Source organism: Leucoraja erinacea, chromosome 7 (genome assembly GCF_028641065.1).
Source record: "Leucoraja erinacea ecotype New England chromosome 7, Leri_hhj_1, whole genome shotgun sequence".
Taxonomy (NCBI): Eukaryota; Metazoa; Chordata; class Chondrichthyes; order Rajiformes; family Rajidae; genus Leucoraja; species Leucoraja erinaceus.
Window position 1 is genome coordinate 19,287,728 of NC_073383.1, and position 25,997 is coordinate 19,313,724.

The following is a 25,997-nucleotide window of genomic DNA, read 5'->3' on the forward strand; positions in this document are numbered from 1 at the left end:
TCATTTATCAAATCACAGTTAATCAGGAATTAAAGGCCAAGCACCTTTCAGAAATGTTCATTATTTCTAACATTCACATTGGCACATGGCTGAGGAAAAGTGAGGAAGAAAATATTAACAATTCCACATGGCAGCATTACCATTTCCAAGGAAACTTGACCATTATTTGGCATATATACAAGATCTATCTCAAATTCCAAAGTTTAATTAATAGTTCTTCCGGTATCTATGGAAAAATGCTTTTATTGTAATAAATAAGCAGAACTATGACACACCTTTTTTGGATGAATTGTGATAGCTACTGAACTTATTTGTGAAATACAGTTTGTTAGAAAAAATATGTGGGGAAATTCTTAAATTCAGTCGAACTTCAAACTAAAGTTCTCAATCTTATTAGTTTTGAGCGATTGAAGTGCTTATTCCAAGTATTTGACACTATTGTTTGCAAAAGTAAATCCTTTGACAAAATATATTTTCATGTTTTCTGCAGTTTTTGACGGTGTGCTCTTTCTGTACAGGGGATTGATTTCTAGATATATTATCCAGGCACAGACTGCCTCTCCTATATTCACACATGTTTATGCTGCTGTTGTGGCAATCATAAATTCAAAGTTTCCTCAAATTGGGGAGCTGATTCTCAAGAGATTGATTTTAAATTTCCGCAAAGGTTATCGCAGAAATGACAAGGTAAGCAAATAATTGTATTTATTTCATTAATTTGCAACTATCAGAAAATATATTTTTTAAATGTATACAAAATGTTGATAAAAATTGCCACTTTTGCCTTTCTTTCCAGCAACTGTGCCTTTCAGCCTGCAAATTTGTAGGTCATCTTGTTAATCAGAATGTTGTAAGTACATCTTTAAAATTTCTGTTCCTGCAATGTCTGTGTTAGGATAATTATTACTTTCTCTTGCATTTCAAATGGTTGTCTACTGACATTTTACTTATGTATAACAAATAGGCCATCTGGCCTTTGAACTTTCTCCACCATTCATCAAGATCATAGCCAATCTGGGCATCATTATCTGGCACCATCCCTTTATCCTTTTGTTCCCTTAACATCCAGAAAATTACAAATCTGTTGCCAATGAACTTGGTGACTGAGCCTTCACAATCCTCCAGGGCAGAGAATTTTTGGATGCACTGCTCTATGAGTGAAGATGTTCCAACTCTTTGCAATCTTAGATGGAGTCAGAGAGTCATACAGCACGGAAACGGGTCCTTTAACCCAACTTGCCCATGCTTGTCTCACCTGCCTGTATATGGCCCATATCCCTCTAAACCTTTCCTACCCACGTACTTGGCCAAATTCATAATTCCCCAATTCTGGATATAAGACTCTGCATTCACCCTAACTATTCATCTCAAGATCTTATACACCACCATAAGATCACTCCTCATCTTCCTGCGTTCTTAGGAATATAGTGCTAGCCTGTCCAACCTCTCAGTACAGCCCAGGTCCTCAAGTCCTGTCAACATCCTCGTAAATCTTCTCTGCATTCTTTCCAATTATGAGACTTCTCCAATTCTTTCCAACATCCTTAGTTCAGTTTAGTTTAGAGATACAGCGTGGAAACAGGCCCACCGGGTCCGCGCCGGCCAGTGATCCCCGCACATTAACACTATCAACACACACTATGGACAATTTTTACATTTACACTGAGCCAATTAACCTACAAACCTGCACGCCTTTGGAGTGTAGGAGGAAACCGAAGATCACGGAGAAAACCCATGCAGGTCACAGGGAGAACATACAAACTCCGTACAGACAGCGCCCGTAGTTGGGATCGAACCCGGATCTCCGGCGCTGCATTCGCTGTAAGGCAGCAACTCTACCGCTGTGCCACTGTGACCGCCGTGGCATGGTGACCAAAGTTGAACATAGTACTCCAAATGCAGCCTTGCACAACTGTAACATAACATTTGAGATGGGTATCCTAGATTCTCGAATCTTTGATGACTGATTTAAGACTCCTGAGTCTGGAGGCAACACGTTCCCTGCCTCCATCCTGTGAAGCCCTGCAATAATTTTTTATTTTTGGTTCAAAAATCAGTACGAATTGAGTAGGTCCATGAGTGGTATAACTATAGTCCAGTGTAATCCAGAGATGATACTGAATTTCACTGTGCAGCTGTGAAATTTAAATTCATGTTTCAGATCACCCAAATTAGAAATGTAAAAGAAATGAATCATTAGTAACAGATACTACAACCCATCTGTTTGTAGACATAAAACTGTACAGCACAGAACTGACCGGTTAGCCCACAATGTTTGTTAGATATGATGCCAAATTAAACTAGTCCCTTCTGCCTGTATGATCCAATTTCTTCCATTCCCTATGCATTCATGATGTGCCTATCTAAAAGCCTCTTGAATGCCATTATCGTATCTGATTTCACCACATCAGTTGGCAGCACACCTACCACTTTTGTTAAAAAAACAAACTTGCCCCGCTATCTCCTTTATACTTTCCTCCTCTAACCTTAAAGTATGCCCTCTAATATTTGACATTTCCACCCTGTGAAGAAGGTGCTATCTATCCTGTCGATGACTCTCATAATTGTATACACTTTTAACTGATTGCCTCCTGACCTCTGTTATTCTAGAGAAAACAATCAAAGTTACGCCATCCCCTCGTAATAACAAATACCCTCTAATCTAGACAGCATCCTGGTAAATCTCTTTTACATCCTCTTCAAACCCTCCACCTCCTTCCTGTAATGGGGCAACCAAAGCTTGTGTCCTTAAGGGACAAAAGTGTTACGTCTATGCAACTCCAAATCTACGTTATGGTTGAACCAGCTTGGCAAACATTTCAGTTTAATTCAGGGTGGGATTTCCAAAGTGACCCAGATCCTGCCAAAAGAATTAAAAAAAGACCAAAAAAGGTCCAGATATCTGTAAAAGAAATGAAATGCATAGGTCTTTTTAAATACTTAATTTTATTAATAGCCATTTCAGACAAAAAGTAAGTGGTTCTCATTAATTGGCCAACTTTTGAAAGCCACAGGTGTGGGATCATGACCAGTAAAAATGTATACAGTTTAAATTTCTGTTTGGTTTCATTTCCACCCAAATTGGATTTGAAATGACCGAGATGCACAAAAATAAACAATACAAGCCATTATGTGTGACTTCAGGTTCATTTTTAGAAATTGGCTTAAAAAAAAAAATAACGAATTCAAAACGAGTGCCAATTTAATATCTTATATTTTTAACTAAAATTCAGCTTCATCAAGTGCTCCAGTTTATATAAAAGCTTACAATCTGGCGCTGTAATACAGTCAGCAATTTTTTTACAATAATAGCATGAAATATAAAATGTCACATTAATTAGACTTTATTTAGGTGCATGTCTTCAATTTAGCGAATCCTTGTATTTAATTGTGATGATAGACATTTTGTATGAATGGTTAAATGTGGTTTATCACTTTTTGACTTCTTGTAAAACTTCTGGGTGTATATTTCAAAATGTTCATTCACTGTTCAGATCTTAGAGCTTCTCTAGCTCTGATGGAACTCTGACACTTGGCAATTCCTTGGTTAGAAATGTATCTGATCACATAGGAGATCTGCCCACGGTCCTGGCGTGGACTGACAAATGATTCAAATTGATGAACATCTCCGATACACGAGTATTTAGCATTCTGCCCATGGCATCAGCCGGCTTTGCCAGTGTTGAATTTCCTCACCATTATTCCCATTGGCCAGAGACATAAGTTAAGCAAGCAGGTTGTAAACTGATCGATAGAGGCTGAATAAAATACTTTGCAAAACCCTTCAGTTGTCTGGAAGGAAAAGCCAGCAGCAAGATAGACTATTCCCTACTTCCCTTGAAGAATGACATGGAGATCAATGGCATCCATTCACCCCTTGAAACATTGAATACTTTCATTCCAGAACAGCGTGGCTTCACCATGAACCATCTGCAAAATGTCTGCATTACTTCTTTGACAGAAAGTCCAAATCATCCATCTATGATACAGTAAAAAATAAAACAGCAGGCTTTCTGAAGTAAGGTGCACCTTTCTTTACAGGATGCAATTCTTTAATCAAAGCTGGTTGAAGTCTTAAACTCCCAGTGACAGAACCTGGAACACCTTTTAAATGTGCAGACAGCAGTGGTTTGTAAAGCTGATTTACAATATCAACCATATCAACAAGCTACAGTTTAATGATAAATATTGGAATTTCTAGTGAGGCTCACACCTCAAGTGTAGACAATATCGTTTTTCTTAGATTTCAGTTTATCTCCTGATTTTCATTGAATCCTTGTTTTGATATTTCCATCATTGATCAGCCAGCATCAAGCCTGTTCATCTTGTTGTGTTTCTGTGCAGTTCTGAGAATTTCTCTGCCTGCTTTTAGCTGCTTCCCAAATGCCTTTAATGTTTGTTTTCCCACTTATGAAGCACTTTGGCATGTTTCCTGTTAAAAAATTGATATAAAAGAGAAAGTTACAGAATCCTGTCCCATGTCTTTGTGTTTTGTTAATGATTTGTTGCTAATATAAACAATGTTGTGATAAATCTTTTGAAAGCAAAAATGTCAATTTGTATAATAAAATTTGCATTTGGGCGCAATGATTAGACTTGACAAAGATGGGTGATGGATTGCTTTTCTTTCCATTCAAAATAAAACTGTTGCTGTGAAGAATTTTGCCAGTCATTTAGATCAGTGTTTAAAAACTGAGGTTTCCAAGTACGTTGCAAGATTTTTTAGTGCATTCGTTTTTCAGGAGGGTGAATGGTCTGGCAAAATTAATAATAATTAGAATATGTAGGCTGCAACTTATTGGAACCGATAATAGGCAGGATCTTAAAGACTAATCAAATCATGTCTATCTTTTTATCATTTTTGCTGATAAAAATGTTTGATTATTAATTATTTCCCTCTGAATTTAGGTGCAGTTATGTTTTTAAGTGTAACACTAAAAGCAGAATTATAATATACGGAGTTGTATTTTAAGTTGAATTTATTGAGCGAGCATTATTGATCAAGTAGCTGAGGATATCTTGTATTTCTTGCTTTGATCACTTAATTCAAGATTGTTTTCAATATTTCACCTGAAACTCAACATATAGATCCCTTACTGCTGCATTGGAGTGTCAGTGCTAATTATGGACACGACCCACTCCCCTCCCCCCTTGTGACAAGAGCAACATAAACATTTGTTATTTTCAAATGAAAATGAATCCATCATATGTCAGTCACTGAAAAGAGTTTGTGCAGAAACAAAATAATTATACAGCTTAAGGGTAGGGATATCCTATGGAAAGCTGGGGCTGTGAAATTAAAAATCTGACCGTTTAAAATAAAGATAGGACGTATAAAAGTAATAGAATGAAAACAATGTGTTTATTTCTTCCACATTAGGCCCATGAAGTGTTATGTTTGGAAATGCTCACGTTATTGCTTGAGCGGCCCACGGATGACAGCGTTGAAGTATCAATTGCTTTTCTGAAAGAATGTGGAATGAAGCTGACAGAGGTTTCTCCCAGAGGAGTAAACGGTACATTTGAACCTGTGTAATATAGCAGAACCTGTTACCCCTGTAATATATTCGCCCCACCCAGACCTCTCCAATCCCGCTTCACCTAAATTCCTTCCTCTGGCTTCACGATTCGTAACTCTTCCATACTTTTGCCTTGCACCTTTTTTTCCTCATCTCAGGCTTTTGTCCAACCATCTGTCTATCAACACATCCCCCGCCTCCCCTGCCCGCCTGTCTGCCTGTGGTCACCTATTACCTGCCATGCTTTGTCCTGAACTTCTTCCATCTTTCTTCCCGTCCCGTCCCCCCCTCAATCAATCTGAAGAAGGATCTTGACCTGAAACATCACCTATCCATGTTCTCCAAGCATGCTGCTGACCTGCTGAGTTACTCCAGCACTTTGTCTTTTATTGTAAACCAGCATCTGCAGTTCCTTGTTTCCACAGATTAATTCCTATTTTGCACTTATTATTTATTTTGTTCTTGTTACAGCAATATTTGAACGTCTTCGTAATATTCTTCATGAATCTCAGATTGACAAGCGAGTCCAATACATGATAGAGGTGATGTTTGCAATTCGTAAAGATGGTTTTAAGGATCACCCCATCATACCCGAAGGCCTTGATCTGGTTGAGGAAAATGATCAGTTCACTCATATGCTGCCTTTGGAAGATGAATATAATCCTGAAGATGTATTAAGTATGTCATCAAATTTGAAAATATATTGCATGTTACATTTATAAAACTTTTTCACATGCGCCGCAAACTTTTTCTCCACCTCTGCTTGGCAAAGTAGAAGTTTGAAAGGATTTGCAAATTATTTACATGCTTGGAAAATGGTCAATACATTATATTGTGGCCGGTATGGGCAAGTTGGGCCAAAGGGCCTGTTTCTGCACTGTATCACTCTAACTATTATAATGTGAAAAACAACTAATTACATTTAACTGAAACAATGCACATTATTTAACTAAAGTTTTTTCCTGAGAACTGGGAAATTTAAAAAAAAAAAGGATATCTTCAGCAGATAGGGTAGTATCAATGAAAAGAGAAACAGTTAACATTTCAGGTCCAAGACATTTCATGAATGGAGAAACGTAAGCATTCTGGTTCTCTCTGAACTGCTGAGGATTCTCTCAGTTACTGCTTTGGGTTTTCGTGAACATACGTGACTCTAGACCTACCATTAAGGTTCACTCTTCACAGTCTTCTCAGTTCAAGGGACAATTCAAGATGGCCTCTAGATGTTATCGATGACTACACATTAAAAAAATTATTGAAACTTCCAGGGAGACTTGCTTCTTTCTGTACCAGACCCAATCAGTGAACATCAGTGCAGTCCACCTATGGATGTGCACTGAGAACTAACATGGGATAATTTATACTGTAAGTTGAATCACTTAAAGTGCTTACAGTTTTAACTATTAACTCCCTGAAATATATCAACAAACCTCTGTTTTTCAGCAATTAATTAAGATAATGATAACTTGTTGGAAGTTTGGACTGTTGTCTACAACTCAGCAGCTTGAAGAAGAGGTTCTGACCTGAAACGTCCTCTATTTATGTTCTCCAGAGATGCTGCCTGACCCACTGAGTTACTCCACCAGCACCTGCAGTTCCTTGTGACTGCAATGTTTTCAATATTCGTCGTCCAAATTGGATTGGTCCTTAGTTGTATATATATTTTTTATCATAACAATCATGGTTAATCTATGAACTCTTTCAAATATAGATGTCTTCAAGATGGATTCTGAGTTCCTTGATAATGAACAAAAGTATAAGGATCTAAAAAGAGGTGAGATATCTTAACATTTAAATGTGTAAGAGAATATGATCATTTGCTTTTAGTAGGGGTATGTTGCAGTAACAAAAATGTAACAAAGCAAGATTTACAGAAGAATATGAAACAAAACAGGAGTTAACCACATGGTCCTCCTTGCATGCTTCATTATTTTGTAAAATGATGACCAATGTGGTGATCACACAGATGTCCATATCCCCTGAACCTTTTGGTGTCCAAAAATCTATCTCTGCCTTAAATGTGCTCAACAACTAAGTGCTCGAGGTGGATATTTCCAAAGATGTACAATCCTCCGAGTAAAATAAGCGTCTGCATATCATCCCTAAATGGCTGTCTCCAATATCCAACAACTGCCCCGCCCGCAACTATGCTCCATTTTTTGGGATTGAAAATAAACCATCTTTTTGCACCTCTTCTGTTACTTCCTCACAGAATTGCGTACGTTTCAGTGGAATTAATCTTTCATTTTTGTAAATCAGTGAGTTTCGGTCAGGCTTCCTCAACCACCAGTTTAGGACAACCCACCCCCCTCATCCAAGCATCATCAGTCATTTACATTTTTAGTGGACTGACCAGGCAATTGAACCTTTCCTTGAATGTGAAAGTACAAGTGTATAGTACTACAATAAATGTGGTCCCAACAAAGCCTTGCACAATCAAGGCAAGACTGTCAATTTTGTGCCCTAATGCTCTTAAAATAAAGAAGAGGAAAAAAACACTGGTGTGAAATTCTGAAATAATACCAGAAAATGTTTTTAATGCTTAGAACTTCAGGCAGCAGGTAAAAATGTGGCTGGATGACCAGATGCAGTTGACATTCAGTTTTTCTCGTATTTTCTTTTTTTTTTAATCCCAATCTATTTACCTTCCTAATTGCTTGCTCTACACACAATTTTTATTTTTAAATTTGAATTAACATACCAAGATCCTTCACACACAATACATACATTTCTTCAACTATTCCTAGATTTGAGTGAGACTTTGGTCTAAGATTTAAAATCTAGTCAACAATTTTCTGTTTGCCATTCATTCCTTTGTTTCATATTGATCATTTGTTTTTTTGGTATCTGTACAAGAAACATTTTTAAGGCAACACAGCTGACATGAATTAATCCAACATGTTGCAAAAATATCTGCATTGCTGATTAAAAGTTATGAATGTATTACCCACAGAAATCCTTGATGAAGGTAGCAGTGATTCTGGCTCTGGTGGTGAAGAGGGTGCTGATGATGATGCAGAAAGTGATGATGAAGATGAGGATGAGGCTGAGACTGAAGATGGTAAGTGCATCCTCCTTGCCGATGACAGAATTTTTTTGACGCTTAATTATACAGAGGTTATTTTAGAAAGTTTAAATTACAGTTCCATTCGTGACATAATTGCTGTTAGTTCTATTGTGTATTCATGCAAGCTTACATTCTGATTTTGCTGGAATTATTTTTGCAAGTTATTCAAATTCTTAAAAATCCTGTCTTTATTGGCAAAATATGTTTTTTGATGTCTGTTTAAAATTGGTTCTCAGCATGTGGTTGACCAGGACAGGGACATATATGACACCTGTTTTAACTGCTCTTTTTCTTCATTGGTATCACTTGAATGCTTTGATTGGGTATTTCAAAATAATAGGCCAGTTTGTGTAGACAGCTAGGTTGGAAAAATGCAAGTTAAGGATTCCCATGCCTGAACACGACAACACAATAATAAAATGTGTTGTAGGTGGATGCACATAACATTTTAATCTGCCTGTGTACTATTGAATCAGGATTGTTTGTAACTTATTGAAAAGAAAGGAGGAATGCACTTTGTGCCTCAATTTAAGTCAATTAACCTTCATTAACAAGTTATTTTTAGCCAAGTATTGTTTTTAATCTCTTGGTTTTCAATGTTTTAATTATTTTTTTCTAGTATTTGGTCTATTTAGTTTTAAATACATTTTTTTTTATTTGTCTCCAAACAGTTAATATGATAGCACAGAATTGTGTACTTCTTAAATGTAGTGACAATTGCAACATATTAATAGGACATGGCAATATGCCACTTGTCGGTGCTCTTGCTATGACATTTTTGCTCTTCTCACAGGTGGCGACTCCAGGAATGGAGTTGCTTCTGATTTATGCTTATGGCATCCACTATTTCCTCTGAAACATTTTTCTAAATGCAGTGATTTAGTAGTTAATCTTCCCTTAGGTTGTAGCAATACTAAACATTCTGCTTTTGTTCCCTTTTCAGCAAAATATAACTTAATTAAATACATTTTAACTGATTTTTATTTATATTAAGATTTTAAATTAAATTAATTTTACCAAAAGCTTTACTGTTGACAAATCATGCTGTGTAAATCTGGATTATTTTGAATAAGATAGCAGGAGAATTGTTTTTCTCTTTCAATATGTGCATGTCTGAATAGTGTCATGGCAGTCCTCCCATTTCAGGGCACCATAATGTTTGGGACAGCAATGTCCTGTAATTGAAAGTAGTCATGTTTAGTATTTTGTTGCATATCCTTTGCAAGCAATGACTGCTTGAAGTTTGCGATTCATGGACGTCACCAGTTGCAGGGTGTCTTCTCTGGTGATGCTCTATCAGGCCTGTATTGCAGCCATCTTTAGCTTATGCATGTTTTGGGGGCTAGTCCCCTTCAGTTTTCTGATCAGCATATACAAGGCATGCTCAATTGGGTTCAGATCAGGTGATTGACTTGGCCACTCAAGAATTTACCATTCTATAGCTTTGAAAAACTCCGTTGTCGCTTTAGCAGTTTGTTTGGGATCATTGGCTTGCTGTAGAATGAACCGCCAGCCAATGAGTTTTGATGCATTTGTTTGAATTTGAGCAGATAGGATGTGTCTATACCCTTCAGAATTTATTATGCTACTCCCATCAGCAGTTGTATCATCAATAAAGAAAAGTAAGCCAGTACCCTCAGCAGCCATACATGCCCAGGCCATAACACTCCCACCACAGTGTTTCACCGATAAGGTGGTATGCTTTGGATCTTGGGCAGTTCTTTCCCTCCTCCATACTTTGCTCTTGCCATCACTCTGATATAAGTTAATCTTCGTCTCATCTGTCCACAAGACCTTTTTCCAGAACTGTGGTTGCTCTTTTAAGTACATCTTGGCAAATTGTAACTTGGCCATCCTATTTTTGTGGCTAACCAGTGGTTTGCATCGTGCAATGTAACCTCTGTATTTCTGTTCATGAAGTCTTCTGCGGACAGTGGTCATTGACAAATCCACAGCTGACTTCTGAAGAGTGTTTCTGATCTTTTAGACAGGTGTTTGGGGATTTTTCTTTATTATAGAGAGAATTCTTCTGTCACCAGCTGTGGAGGTCTTCCTTGGCCTGCCAGTCCCTTTGCGATTAGTAAGCACATCAGTTCCCTCTTCTTAATGATGTTACAAACAGTTGATTTTGGTCAGCTTAAGGTTTTGGCTGATGTTTCTAACAGTTTTATTCTTGTTTCTCAGTCTCATAATAACTTATTTGACTTTCATTGGCACAACTTTGGTCCTCATGTTGATAACAGCAATAAAAAATTTCCAAAGGTAATGGAAATACTGGAGGAAAGACTAGGTGCTGAGAGCTCTTACACCTGCATTAAGGAGGTATTTAAAAACACCTGAGCAATTACAAACACCTGTGAAGCCCTGTGTCCCAAACATTATGGTGCCCTAAAATGGGAGGGGAACTATGTGTAAATACAACTATAATTTCTACATGGTGAAACCAAAATGTGTAAAAATATCCTTTAATAAAATCTGAAAATGTACACTTTAAGCATGTCATTTTTTTTCTATTACAAATCTCAAATTGTAGAGTACAGAGGCAAATAAATAAATGATGGGTCTTTGTCCTAAACATTATGGAGGGCGCTGTACATTACATCAAGACGTTCTGCCTTGTGTTGCCTCCTTATTTCATAGTTTTATTTCTTCAGTCTTGGTCTGTAGGGACTCTAATTCACTTATGCAAATGAAAGAATGATGCACTGGGCATTGCAGATTTTTACTTGTAGTTTCAAAAAGTTGAAATATTTTGTTTTACTTATAGGTGTAAAGAAAATAACTATACATGACAAGACTGAAGTAAATCTAGTATCATTTCGTCGTACCATTTATCTTGCTATCCAGTCCAGGTAAGCAAATACTTTAGTTCTTGTGGGATGTTAACTTTAGAACATCCTTTCTTTGCTTCAGAGCATAGAGAAAATATTATTTTTGAAACAAATGTTTCAAAATTTATGATGATTCTAACGAGCAATGATTAAAGACAGATCAGTTATGATGATCTGAATTTGAATGAGATCTATTTTAAAACATGGCACTATATTTGATTTTTATACAGTAAAGAAATGTGTTATTAGCACCAAATCTTCTTTTGCTTAATTCTCTCATCTTCTTGATATTGAGTGCGGCAATGCAATTTGTTTGTTTTCCTTGAATTCAATGCGATACATCAGCTGAACAAATTAAATAACTAAAGAAAAATAATGATCTCTAATAGAAATGTCACATGAGTATCAGGTTGATAATTCACTAATGCTTGGAGTTACACCTGGCCTGGGGGATGTGGTTTCTGAATTTACCACCTGTGGTTCATGTTTAGACCAAGACTGTTAAAGTCCAGAACTGAATGGTTTGGTCAAAACCCAAATTGAGTATTGATAGATTAGTAGATGCTGTTTGATGACACCTTTCAGCGCTTCGATAACTGAGAGTGGTGGATGGGGTGGTAATCCATCGGATTGGATTGTCCTTGTCTTTTTGTGAACTGGGCATATCTGTGCAATTTGCAGTTTGTTGGGACGATGGCAACATTGTCACTTTACTGGCTGGGCTAAATGTACAGTTGGTTCTGGAATCCATGTCTTCAGTGTTTCAATGCGGATGTTGTCTGATCCCAATGCCTTTGCCTTTTTCGATTGCTTTGGGTCATCTCCAGATATAATGTGGTAAAAATTGAGGGATCATTTTGATGGTAGCATGTAGTAGGAACGCAGAGTTATTGGCTAATGTGTTGCTGGCAGGATTACGTAAATCTGGTCTTTGCATGTTTTGGCTGTTCAGCATGCAGGTGGTCCTGTGTTGCAGCTTTCCGAGGCTGGCAGACCTTTCTGCACTCTACACTGAACCATGGTTCATCACCTGGTTTTTATAGGGATTCATATTCTGAGTCATGCGGCATAGAAGCAGGTCCTTCTGAAACATAAGGGATATTGTGTTCTTTAGCCGAGGCTTAGGACATAAAAGCAGGGTAGTTATGGTACAATACATTTTACTGGTACGGCGCCTGGATACCTTTCCAGTTGACGTAAAATATAAGTTTTGGTTCTTTGCTGAGTTACTGCGGTACTGGTGCAACATTGATTGCTAAATTTTTATATTGTACTTTTTGTATAATTTGAAACTGCATGAAATCATAACTTTAATTTGATCAGACAGTTGTGGTATGAACGAAATTAACCCTAGAATGAGACATTTGTCTTTAGAAAATATTATTCTACAAATCCAGCTGGGAGAATTCATTGCTTCTCCTGGACAATGGCAAGCTACTTTAACTTTGTAAAATATATAATGAAGCAAGTTATATACACCACAAATCACATAGTTACTACATATCTCAATGTCGATTTGTTTTCCTGTGTTAACCTTTCCTCTTGTTTTCTCTCCTAATGCCATCCCTTCATTCGGCAACTGTGCGTGTTGAAGTGCCTGCTTTGTTATTGACTCAGTTCAATGTAGAAAAATATCAAGTTTATCATATATAGTGTGGAAATATGTCGGGAAGCTGCTGCAGTTTTACAGGATGAGGGGATCTTGATTAGTAGTAATTCAGATGGCAGCATAATAATTAATGCAACAAATGTAATGGAATTTGTGACAAGCCATTGAAATTTATAATTGTGAAGTTGGAGAAGATCTTAATTAGGTTGCCATTCTTGTTTTTTATTGGAATCATTTCAACACATGGGGTTATAAAAAAGAAAAGAACATACTTGCATTAAGTAGCCATTACCATGAAACCCTAGTATTGATTCATGCAGTTGATTACTGAAATAAATCAATTGGCTGACTTGATCATATTAAGGTTTTTAGTTAATTGCATTTATTTGGGAAATCCCTTTGGACTTGCAGCAGGGGGATTTAACAAACTGGACTGAATTTAAATACTTAATTTTGGGGCAGGGGAGAGGCACAGGGCAGGAGTTATATATGAGCAAAATACAACATTGTCTTGGATCACTGAGGAAAACATGCTTTGCTTTGAGGCAATATGGGTGCGACAAGTGTGTCATATTTCACTTTTTCTGACATTTTGGTGCTTTTCAAAGTTTCTTAAAATGTTGAACAATTAAAAAAAATCCAGATTGTATAATTTTAATTTAACATTGTGTCGTTGTTCACCTTTTTCATTTTACCTTTATCGGTTGGTTAATTTTTGTCTATAAGCAAAGGTTCATTCAGGTCATATTTTGGGCATTCTTTAAATGGTATGTTGTTGTATTTCTGCAGTTTGGACTTTGAAGAATGTGCTCATAAATTATTGAAGATGGAATTTCCTGAAAGTCAAACCGTGAGTATTAATTTACATCCGTTAAGCCTCTCCAGCAGAAGGTATTCATTGTTGGTACGCATTTGGAGTAAAACTGGTTTAAGCTGTTTCTCGAGTCCTACAATATTGACCTCGGCAAATAGAAGGATGAAACCAAAATGTCATCCTTGGCAGGAAAGAAAATAGGTCAGCAAGAAATTAGCTGAGGGATTTAAAAACAAAAACAATTCTTATTATCAATGCTATAATAATGGGGGAATTGTAGGTTGGAGATTGATGTTCCCTACAATCTCATTTTGAGATCCTTTTTTCACATGAAGCGTGAAGCATGAAACAATGAATTAATCTTATGTCATGCATTGGAATACTTGTCCTGCAATGATTCCTCCTGCCAGACAGGTATTCTGATGTATTAAATACATTTCATTACGTATTCCATTTATGCATTGTGAATATTGTACATTAGGCCCATTGCAAATTTTATGCTTCATTTTCACTGCTTCATTTTTCCTTCATACTGTATTTCCCAGCAATGAAGATGCTATTGTTTTACCCAAAATTAAGACACGAAAATTTACTTGTGTCTTGAAGGCCGAAGGTTAGGTTGTTAGTCAAGAAAGATGCTGCTGGACTGAGGGATAGCCAAATCTATCTCTCATTGCTGGCAGCTGATGGGAAGCGGCTGTAAGTGGGAAGCTGCTGTAAAAGGACAGCGCCGCTGGGCGGGGGAGGGGGAGGAAGTTCCATTCACACGTGTAGGGAGTCTGGCCTGGGTCAGCACGGGCAGGAGCATTGAGAAGGAGGGGGTCAGGGATCATGCCAGCAACTCACTCACCGCTGCCGCGGCACTCCGTGCGCGGTGCCACCGCATTGTGGCTGGGGAAGGAAGTAGCTCGGAAGGCAGTGAGCAGCTGCCGTTCCTTAAATTCCATCTGTTGCCGAGAGCAAGACATGGCCTCGCTGCGCTGGGTGACACTGCATGGTATTCACTGCCTGATCCGTATCTTTCAATGTAGACCGGACAGTGAGGGGACTAGCCTAAGACCAAAGATCATAGAGCAGAGTGGGTCAGCGAGCGATGGATAACAGGACAGGGGGCAGTGGAGCTTACTCCTGTATCAGCGCAATCAAGGGATCAATTGAGGTTGCTTGCGCTGACACGGGAGTAAGCTCCACTGCCGCTTTCCTGTTATCCATCGCCCGCTGACCGACTGCGCTCTATGATCTTTGCTCTTGATTGAGTGTCACCCAGCGCAGCAAGTGAGGCCATGTCTTGCTCCCGGCAGCAGTGAAGCATGATCCCCGACGCCCTCCTTCTCAACGCTCCTGCCCGTGCTGACCCGGGCCAGACTCCCCACACTATGTAAAAGGAACTCTCCCCCCAATTGGTCCCTTGAACTTGTATTGTCATTCAATAAGATCACAACTGATTCAACTTGTTCCGCTGTGCTCCTGTTTTTCCCACCATTTCTCCACCTGTCATCACCCTCCACCCCCCCACCCATTCAGTAATTCAGAATGGAGGAGATCTGCAAGCCTTGGGCAAATTGAATTGTTACTTTTAAAAAAAAATAACAAATTCTGAGTGTTAGAAATTCTATGGCCCGCCAGCCTTTTTTCAAAATTTAGGGACTCAACATGGGGGTGCCTCTTCGACGCAGGTGTGTCTTCATTGCCGCGAAATACAGTAATTCTGATTTTTTTTTTTTTAAATTTCCCCCATTGTCTTTTACGGCGCAAGTAAGTCCGTTCTTGACTACTGCTTCCAGACCATTTCACGGACCACTGCTTCATGTTTTACGGGTCTGCTCTCAATTATAATGTTCTATTTGACCTGGAACCAGATTTTTAACTATATAATCATCACAGCAAACCACTCTCACTCAAGTGGTAATGTCCATCCCTGCCCTTGCATTTCAGCTCAGTTAATTTGAAGTCAAAATCCTCATCGATGCCTTTGTTACTTGACTCCTGCTAACCTGATTGGCCTTTCACCTGCTACCCGCTAAATATGGGTGTACCTTAAGTTCTGTTGACTGTATCCCAACGTAGTAAATCTCAGTACACAACATCCTAATCTTCGTTGACTTGCATCGGTTCCCAGTCTGGCGTCAACTAGATTTTAAATTTCACAAATCACTTCACACCTTTGTTCCTCTGTACTTTTTGTTACCTTCTATCCCAACAATCTTTTGAAATCTTTGCATCCTGGTTCTTGACTTTCGAGCATCCTCAGTTCTGGCCACTGTACTTTGATGCATTTGCTGTTTTGGATCTGGAATACTTGCTACCTTCTGTCTCATTGTTTTAATAAGATGTGCCATAATTCGTTCCTCTTTAATAAAGTATACCTGATTCTTCTTGGATACCGACTACACTTGTGTCCTGGTGTCAGATTTAGTTTAGTTATCAATATCGTATGACAGTTGGTTTGGTTAAGGCAAGAATAGGAGCAGGCAGAGGTCATACAATTACTCAATCCTGCTCCCACAACATCCACAATGGGTAATCTGATCATTCCCTTTTTTTTTGGGCATATCCCTATAGCCTTGACTCTTTCATAGTCTGCCTCAGCCTTGAATAATCAATGACTGCCTCTACAGCTTTAAATTTTAGAAATATAGTACGAGTATAGTCCAGCCAGCGCACTCTTTTCCCCATGTGACAACACCTTCACCTGCATATTCAAACTAGCAAACTTCCTTTGAGTAATCTTTAATGCAAGTCTCTTTAATGCAACAAAAGCTGATTGGAATATTCCAGTTATGTTCCCAGCCAAGCGCTTGCAATAAGCGAGTTCGGTATTTCGAAAAAAGCAAGGAATCATGGGATTTTTCTACGGTCATTCGAGAATTTTAAAAAAAGGGAACGGGTTGCCTGGTAGTGGGGGAGAGTGGAGTGTAACAGCGAGAGAGAAGAGGCAGAAGCCAGTGGGAGACGGGGAGAGACTGGACGGGTGGAGAGATGGTGAGAGGTGGGGGAGGGAGAAGGGGTGGTGAAAGACGTGCGTGGGGAGACAAGAGAGAGGTTTCAGTAAGACAGATAACCACTGGTAAAGTCATAGCTCGCTGCTTCCAGGAGTGTTGAGAAAATGTCCTTATTCGAGAGAATGCAACTTCAGAACCCTCTTGTCTCGACATGCTGGAGATTTGGCGCAAGGAACAAATTACCTTAAGTTTCCATTGAGTGAACTGAGTGTTCTTACGTCGCACACCGAGTGTCTTCGTCGCACACCAGTGTTTTGTGAGACTGGTTGGATCCCATCTTCGGCTCAGCCAGCATTGGACACATTATCCGGACAGGCGACGGGGGTTCAGGAGCTTGATGTGAGGCATCGGTCATGCTCTGGAATGCTAGCTGGCCGCCGCCTAGCAGCAGGATCGAAGAGTCGGCGCCCGACAGGTGAGCGACCCCGCGGGTGCTGGTGCCCCTCCGCACACAGTTGGAAGAACTGACACCTCTACTCCCCAGGTCGGGCACTGCCTCCCTGAACCTGCTGCTTGGCGGTGGCAGGCAAGGATTCCAGAGCATCGCCGATGCCTCACACCAGCTCCTGATCCCGCGCCGCCTGTCCGGATAATGTAACCGACGTTGGCTGAGCTGAAGATTGGATCCAACCACTCTCACAAAACGCCGGTGTACGGCGAAGACGAGGACATTAAGAACACTCAGTTCACTCAACGCAAACTTTAGGTCATTAGTTCCTTGCGCCCGCGGGAATCCCCACTCCCATCCATCCCAACCATGGCGCAAAAGTCTAATGTGTAGGAAGTCTGAAAGGAGGGTCTTCTGTCCCGAGGACCGCGGACAGGAGTGTCAGCCCAGGCCAGCACGAAGGGGAGGCGCCGGTTCCAGCTCGACTCTGCCTATGTCCAGCGGGACGGGCGGGGTTGAGTTGGAGTTGGTGCTTCTTTTTCACGTCGCCCAGCCGAGCTGGGCCGTCGGCGCTCCGCCTCTCCCGTCCGTCTCCCGCCGGCCTGGGGTCGCCCCGGACAGGACACTCGGGAGCGGACAAGGACGGCCCAGTGACGGCCGGTTAGGGACGAGACGCATGTCTGCACCCATGCAGCAGCTCAGCCGCCGATAGCGTTTATCCCGAGTGACCCATGACCTGTGCATGCGCTGTCGGAATACCGAACTCGCTTATTGGAACAGAAATTCTACCCTTATGCTCCATCCCCTTTGTAAGAAAAACAACATTCAATTTGTCTTCCAAATCACATGCTAACTTACTTTTTAAATTTATCTCCATAAAATGGCATTATGTATCTTCGGTGTCAACGTTATCATGATTCTGTTCTTTCCATGATGGGTAACTAGTGAATATCCCAAATTCCCTTCCATGTCCAATTTTCTAACTGCAAATTTATATGAAGACAATTTTTTTTTGAAGATTTATCCGAATGCAGCAATGATGAGAAAATATTCCTTGCCATTTGCAATCATATCAATAAAAGTGAAACAAAATGTTGAAAAACATGTTTTTATATGTCTTGTAGGTTAAAAATTCAAACTGAAAGTGGAATCCATTTTTTTTTTTTTAAGGACATGCTTTTACAAAATACTTTTGCTAGTTATAATTTATGCTCGAGTTATTGACCAGTGATTTATTTAGCTTTACCGCAGGACTTTTTATTTTATTATAGAGTAGCCCTGCCTGTGAATAATTTTAAATCCACCCAAGGCTGTAACAGTAGCAAATATTGTCTATTGTTTTCAGCCTAAAATGGATGGTATTATTAGGCCTTCTTTGATAATTTCAGACACTCAGTGACTTGAATTATGGCCTGTTATTTGTTTTTATTGTTGGAAAATCTGTGCATTGTAGGAAGAAAGAGAAGAGGAAAAAAAGCATATAACTTATGTTATCAGTATAGCCCGAGATGGATATATTCTATAGGGTCTGAGCAATCAGTTAAAAAAATAATTATAATGGAAACTTTATATTTTTAGGTCTCATTAATAGTCCTGTACCAACCAGCCACACAGTAAGTTATGGTGTTACTTTGAATGAATTGAGGTCTGTAAATTTCCTGTAAATTATGCTTCATTAGTCAGTAGTACTGTTTGAATAAAATTGGTTCTGTTTCATTCGTTTACAAACGAACACATAACCAGTTTTATTGAGTATCAGTTGTTAACAGAAATTGATTGGTATTGCAGAAAACCCCCCAATAATTTTTGCCTGATTATAGTTTTGAGTTGCACTATTCACATACCTTTTGGAGAGAAATTGTCAATGTATTCATTAAACTTTCTTGAAGTACAAATGGGGTGGTGGGAATTCTGGAGTTTATCTCCCAGTCAACTGAAGATTCTTGTGTTTAAAAATGCATCTTATCGTGGAACCAAAGGGACAATGAAGCATTTTGAATGGGGAGGATTTGATTTCCTCTCGAATGTAAAGTGTGGCCAAGTGGGAAATCATTGATGAGAATGATAGAGAATAACGACCGGTGATTGGATTTGCAAGAAATAGGTTTAATCTCCAGTAGATAATATTGTTTCTCAAGTTGGGCTTTATATTATAGAATTATTGAACATTTATGGAACAGGAGGCAGACAATTGCCTCATCATGTATGTGCTTGAACAAGGCATTTACTTCCACTTGCTATCTTTAGATGGTATCTCATCCATAGTTCCTATAAGAAGCTATAATTTGCATTGAACTTGGTGCTAAACTTGCTATATATTCACATGTGTCCCCAAGCTTTGGAGATCTGGCAATGAAGCCTAAAATTCATTTTCATTTGTATTTGCTATTGCTGATAACATGGAATGGTCAAAAGGTTTGGTCAAAAGGTTTCATCTTCATCTGGTATTCACCAAGATCATGTTTGACCATCTGTGTCAAGATTAAGTGTTTGGACTATGTCCATATCTCATGATCCCCTTCATGTACAGTAACTGAGCATCACAACTGCATGTCGCGTCTCCTAATGGGAAGTTTAAAGATGTGCTCTTGAGTGAAGAGAACATTTTCTTGTCTCAGTGTTACATGGGCAACCCCTTATCCTGATACCACAAATGCATTTGTAGACAATATCATGCTGTCTTTTCCATTTGCGTACGAATGTGATATTTGAAAAGGTGAGCTTGTATAGAGCACAATGTGGGATCTTTAGAGTAACTCTTTTCCAGTTAATCAGTAACTCAATGTGATATTTTATCACTGTGCATAAGTAAATATGAATACCTTTGTGTGCACCTTGGTGGAAAACAAATTAAATTTGAAAAAATAGTCGTAAAGACAGACTTCATTAAATAGATCATAAATGTTTTAAAACGCATAATACTTTTAATAGCTTTTTAAAAATGCAATAATCTTGGTTAATGTGAATTTTTTTTGTAAGACATTAGAGATAATGGAAAGCGCAGCAGATTTTCATATTTTTATTACATAAATGCATTTATTTCAGCAGCAGTTTATTTATATTTGAAAGTTGCTTTATACCAAATATTTATCACTATTGCTAATGCAGTCTGGATGTCTTGCTGAATTATGATGCCATGTTAATTCTGCTACTAAGAAATTGATAATTTGACAAATGTGATAGGGAATCTTGTCATGGAATACTTATTCCGTGAACAATGAGCTGCTGAAAGTAAATATGCTGCTGCCTCATAATGTATAGATTTGTTTCGATATTTTTTCTTACAATGCAAACAGATTCATGTGTTCTTCCTATTTCAACTTTGAAACCTATAAAAGTGGTTATCTTTTGATGTACTCGCCACAGCGTTGTATTGGCAATTCTTAGTATATTCCTTTTATTACAAATTTGTAAAATATCAATGTGAGTATAATGGAGGCAGTAATAATTTTGCAAATATGTAAAATATGTAAAGAATTGGAATTTTACCTGCTTGTTCTCATTGTGACTCACGATGGCAGGATTACATCTTTGCATAAATATGGCTTAAATTGAATTGAATGTTAATAAATCAAGCATGCTGTGAAAAAGACCTTCCTCTGCAATGTTTCTAATATTTAGCCTTGATTTCCCTACTTTGCATTTTTTTTTAAAGAAAACCCATTAAACCTGTCTTTCTCTCCACAGAAAGAACTATGCAACATGATTCTAGATTGCTGTGCACAACAAAGAACATATGAGAAATTTTTTGGTCTCTTAGCGGGGGTGAGTCATTCATTGTAAATATTGTGATGTGTTTTAGCATATATATCATATCCTTATAACTATTGGGTGCGTGTGTATTTTATTTGTTTGTGTGTTTTCACATCTTCTCGAAAAAACGGCGCCCGAACGGGAAATATTTTACATATTCCGGTAGAGATTTACTCCCTGGAGTCCGAAATCGGCTTATCTGAAAATGTTGTGCTTTATTTCTTGTTATTAATAAAAATCTTCACAAATCTGATAAAACTTTGAAATCAAAACGCCTTTTCTTTTTTGCTGATGACATGACAATGGATCTGCCTGCCTGTCATCTGCTTGCGCTGCGGCTGACGTCACCTCCCACCCCTCGCCCCTCCCTCCTCCCCCTGTTATACAAAAGTCGCCCTTTCGACTGAAGACCAAAGATCATAGCTGAAGACTGCGGCACGCGCTGTGAGTGAAGAAAGAGCAAGTTGGGCCCTGTACTAGAGCTCTCGGGTCCGGTCCGTCGCTGCCGAAACCCCCCCTGACCCCTCCACCCGTACTCGGGCCCCGCCTGCAGCCTGGAGCGAGGTTCGGGAAACAGGCCTCCCCTCTGATGACGCCCCCCCCCCCCCAACAAGCCCTCAAACTTTACTTCCCTCCCTCTCTGCCCGCCCCCTCCCTCTCTGTCTGCCCAACACCCCCTCTCTGCCCGCCCCCTCCCTCTCTCTGCCCCCCCCCCTCCCTCTCTGCCCGCCCCCTCCCTCTGCTGCCCGCCCCCTCTAACCAGCTCTGCCCGCCCCCCTCCTCTCCCTCTCTGCCCGCCCCCTCCCTCTCTGCCCGCCCCCTCCCCTCTCTGCCCGCCCCCTCCCTCTCTGTCCCCCCCTCCCTCTCTGTCCCCCCTCCCCCTCTCCCCCTCACACCCTCTCTGCCCCCCACACCTCCCGTGGGGGCACCGGGTAGGGGACGGGGGTGTTTTGCAGCTGGTAGCGAGGGAATATTACGTTCGGGAACCAGCCCTCCCCTGTGATGACGCGCCCCACCCCTCAAACTCTACCCCCTCCCTCTGCCCCCTTCTTGCCTCCCCCTCCCTCTCCCCTCCCTCTCTGTGCCCCTCTCGGTGCCTCTGTGTCCCTCTCACTCTCTCTCTCTCTCTACACCCCTCCCTCTAGCCGCGCCTGCGAGTTGTGGCTTATGCGTGAGTGGATAGGGTGGGGGATGGGGTAAAAGGAGTGAATGAATAATGTTAATATAATAGCAATGGGGGTGGTTAGTGTGTGCGTGTGGGGGGTGGTTAGTCGCGTGTTGAGGGGACGGGACCCAAGGGGTCCCATTTGGTCTAGTAACTATTAAAAGTCTGATCTTGGATGTGTGTGTGTGTATATTTGTTTATAATCACATCTTCGCGAAAAAACGATACGGTAATGGTAAAATATTTAACTTATTCCGGTAGCCATTTTTCCTGTGGAGTCCAAAATCTACTTATCTGAAAATGTAATGATTTCATTCTTGACATTACTGAAAATGTTAAAAACTATGACAACAAATATGATAAAAATTAAAAAACGACTGCCTTTCGCTGATGACGTCACAATGGGTCTGCTCCGCGCGCCGTTCTGCCACACGCTGCACGGGACATCACCTCCCCCCTCCCTCCCCAGTTTCGGTCCAGTCCTCAGGTCCGGCCCGGTCCTCGGGTCCAGTCCTCGGTCGGGTCCTCGAGTCTTCACTCCATGCCCACCCCCTCTCCCTCTCTGCTCTCCTCCCTCTCTAGGAACTGGTGAGTATTGGGACGTATGCGGGAGTGGTGGAGTGGTGCCCCCTCTCTCTCTGCCCCCTGTGTCTGCTTCTGTCGCTTCCCTCTCTATGCCTGTCGCTGCCCTTTGTGTGTGGGGGGTGGTTAGTCACGAGTAGAGGGGACGGGACCCAACGGGTCCCATTTGGTCTAGTAACTATTAAACGTCTGATCTTGGATGTGTGTATGTATTTGTTTATAATCACATCTTCGCGAAAAAACGATATGGTAACGGTAAAATATTTTACATATTCTGGTAGACATTTTTCCCGTGGAGTCCAAATCTACTTATATGAAAATGTAATGCTTTAATTCTTGACATTACTGAAAATGTTTGTCGCTGCCCTCTCTATGCCTGTCGCTGCCCTCTCTATGCCTGTCGCTGCCCTCTCTATGCCTGTCGCTGCCCTCTCTATGCCTGTCGCTGCCCTCTCTATGCCTGTTGCTGCCCTCTCTATGCCTGTCGCTGCCCTCTCTATGCCTGTCGCTGCACTCTCTATGCCTGTCGCTGCCCTCTCTATGCCTGTCGCTGCCCTCTCTATGCCTGTCGCTGCCCTCTCTATGCCTGTCGCTGCCCTCTCTATGCCTGTCGCTGCCCTCTCTATGCCTGTCGCTGCCCTCTCTATGCCTGTCGCTGCCCTCTCTATGCCTGTCGCTGCCCTCTCTATGCCTGTCGCTGCCCCTCTATGCCTGTCGCTGCCCTCTCCTCCTGTCTGTCGCTGCCCTCTATGCCTGTCGCCTGTCGATCCTCTCTGCCCTCTATGCCTGTCGCTGCCCTCTATGCCTGTCGCTGCCCTCTATGCCTGTCGCTGCCCTCTATGCCTGTCGCTGCCCTCTATGCCTGTCGCTGCCCTCTATGCCTGTCGCTGCCCTCTATGCCTGTCGCTGCCCTCTATGCCTGTCGCTGCCCTCTATGCCTGTCGCTGCCCTCTCTATGCCTGTCGCTGCCCTCTCTATGCCTGTCGCTGCCCTCTCTCTGCCTGTCGCTGCCCTCTCTATACCTGTCGCTGCCCTCTCTATGCCTGTCGCTGCCCTCTCTCTGCCTGTCGCTGCCCTCTCTCTGCTGCCTCTGTCGCTGCCCTCTCTCTGCCTCTGTCGCTGCCCTCTCTCTGCCTCTGTCGCTGCCCTCTCTCTGCCTCTGTCGCTGCCCTCTCTCTGCCTCTGTCGCTGCCCTCTCTCTGCCTCTGTCGCTGCCCTCTCTCTGCCTCTGTCGCTGGCGTCTCTCTGCCTCTGTCGCTGCCCTCTCTCTGGGCCTCTGTCGCTGCCCTCTCTCTGCCTCTGTCGCTGCCCTCTCTCTGCCTCTGTCGCTGCCCTCTCTCTGCCTCTGTCGCTGCCCTCTCTCTGCCTCTGTTGCTGCCCTCTCTCTGCCTCTGTCGCTGCCCGCTCTCTGCCTCTGTCGCTGCCCTCTCTCTGCCTCTGTCGCTGCCCTCTCTCTGCCTCTGTCGCTGCCCTCTCTCTGCCTCTGTCGCTGCCCTCTCTCTGCTCTCTGTCGTCTGCCCTCTCTCTGCCTCTGTCGCTGCCCTCTCTCTGCCTCTGTCGCTGCCCTCTCTCTCTGCCCCTCTGTCGCTGCCCTCTCTCTCTGTCGCTGCCCTCTCTCTGCCTCTGTCGCTGCCCCCTCTCTGCCTCTGTCGCTGCCCCCTCTCTGCCTCTGTCGCTGCCCTCTGCCCCCTCTCTCTACCCCTCTTCCTCTCCCTCTCTAGACGCGCCTGCGAGTTGGGGGCTATGCGTGAGGGAATACGGCAGGGTATGGGGTAAAAGGAGCAAATTAATAATATTAATATAATATCAAGATAGGTGGTTAGTGTGTGTGTGGGGGGGGGGGGGGGGTGTGTGTGTGTGTGACGCTGCAGGCCGCCCCCCCCCCCCCCCCCCCTCAACAGCTCGTTGAGGGAAGAGGACCCAACGGGTCCCACTTGGTTGAGTTAATAATTAAATGTGTAGAAGACTGCTATGAAAATAATTTTGTATGAATGGTTTTAAATGCATATTTTTCAATATAATGCTTTTGGTGAATGGGGAAAGTATTGAATGCCTCACACTTTCTTTTTCAATATCATTGCAGCGTTTTTGCATGTTGAAGAAGGATTATATGGAAGCTTTTGAAGGTATCTACAAAGAGCAGTATGAAACTATACATCGTTTAGAAACAAACAAACTACGCAATGTGGCCAAAATGTTTGCACACCTCCTTTATACGGATTCAGTTCCATGGAGTGTAAGTCATAGCCGTTGACAAATTCACATTGATATTTTCTGCAAATACTTTTTGTTTTCTGAAATTGTACAAATTGTGACCCAATAAATGTTTCAAGTCGTGCAACAAAATGTTTCAAAATGTATCTTTTAAATCAAAATCGAAATATTGGACAAATAATAGTTTTCTCCGCAATCAATCTTTTTTCCCCTCTTCTAATCCTCAAGTTATTTCCCCGCCCCCCCCCTACATATTTTCCTTTATTTCCCTTTTACCATTGCTGTCATCTGCTCTTAAGTGTTGACAATGTCACTGCTTGAATTACAAATTCCAACACGGAAGTTCATACCTTTGTGAACTGCTTCATACAGCCCTTAATCCTTTGAAAATTAGCAATGCTTCAATTATATAATTTTATGGTATTTGGTGTCTTTTGAATACTTCATATATTGCTGAAGAATGAAATACAAAATTAAACTAATTAATCTTTTTAAGTAGTTAATTAAGTTAATTTTCATTTGCCTGCATATTTACAGGTACTTGAATGCATCCATTTAAGCGAAGATACAACAACATCTTCCAGCAGAATCTTTGTAAAGATCCTTTTTCAAGAGCTTTGTGAATATATGGGACTCCCCAAACTAAATCAAAGGCTGCAGGACATGTAAGTATGAACTGATCTCCATGGTGGTGCTTTATATTAGTTGTATCCTGAATAAAATTACCAAAGCAAACTAATAGGCTGAGTGCTCCAACTTGTATTTGTTGCCTTGGTCTGCTCATCCCTTCCCACCCAATCTCCCCTCTCCTCAGGCACCTTCCCCTGCAGCCGTATGAGATGCAACACCTTGTCCGTGCATCTCTTTTATCACTTTCATCCAGGGATCCTAGCAGCCCTTTCAATCAGAAGTTCACATGTTCTTCTTCCAAACTTATCTAATGCATTCTGTGTTCCTGATATGGCCTCCTTTACATTGGAGAGACCAAGCATTAGACTCGGCCACCGTTTCGCCAAATACGTGCGCTCTGCCCACCAAGGCCCGCTGGATCTC

General features: G+C 41.2%; 1 protein-coding gene across 1 annotated transcript in view; it reads left to right on the forward strand.

Annotated features, from left to right (window-relative positions):
• Window positions 1-25,997, forward strand: part of cwc22 (CWC22 spliceosome associated protein homolog) — a 67,577-nt gene that overhangs the window by 35,780 nt on the left and 5,800 nt on the right. Inside the window, exons 8-18 of the mRNA XM_055637872.1 lie at window positions 519-687; window positions 797-850; window positions 5,381-5,516; window positions 5,991-6,197; window positions 7,231-7,293; window positions 8,473-8,580; window positions 11,354-11,438; window positions 13,816-13,876; window positions 20,918-20,995; window positions 24,814-24,966; window positions 25,482-25,609. Coding sequence (XP_055493847.1) covers window positions 519-687; window positions 797-850; window positions 5,381-5,516; window positions 5,991-6,197; window positions 7,231-7,293; window positions 8,473-8,580; window positions 11,354-11,438; window positions 13,816-13,876; window positions 20,918-20,995; window positions 24,814-24,966; window positions 25,482-25,609 — 1,242 coding nt within the window. The remainder of the gene's footprint in view (window positions 1-518; window positions 688-796; window positions 851-5,380; window positions 5,517-5,990; window positions 6,198-7,230; window positions 7,294-8,472; window positions 8,581-11,353; window positions 11,439-13,815; window positions 13,877-20,917; window positions 20,996-24,813; window positions 24,967-25,481; window positions 25,610-25,997) is intronic.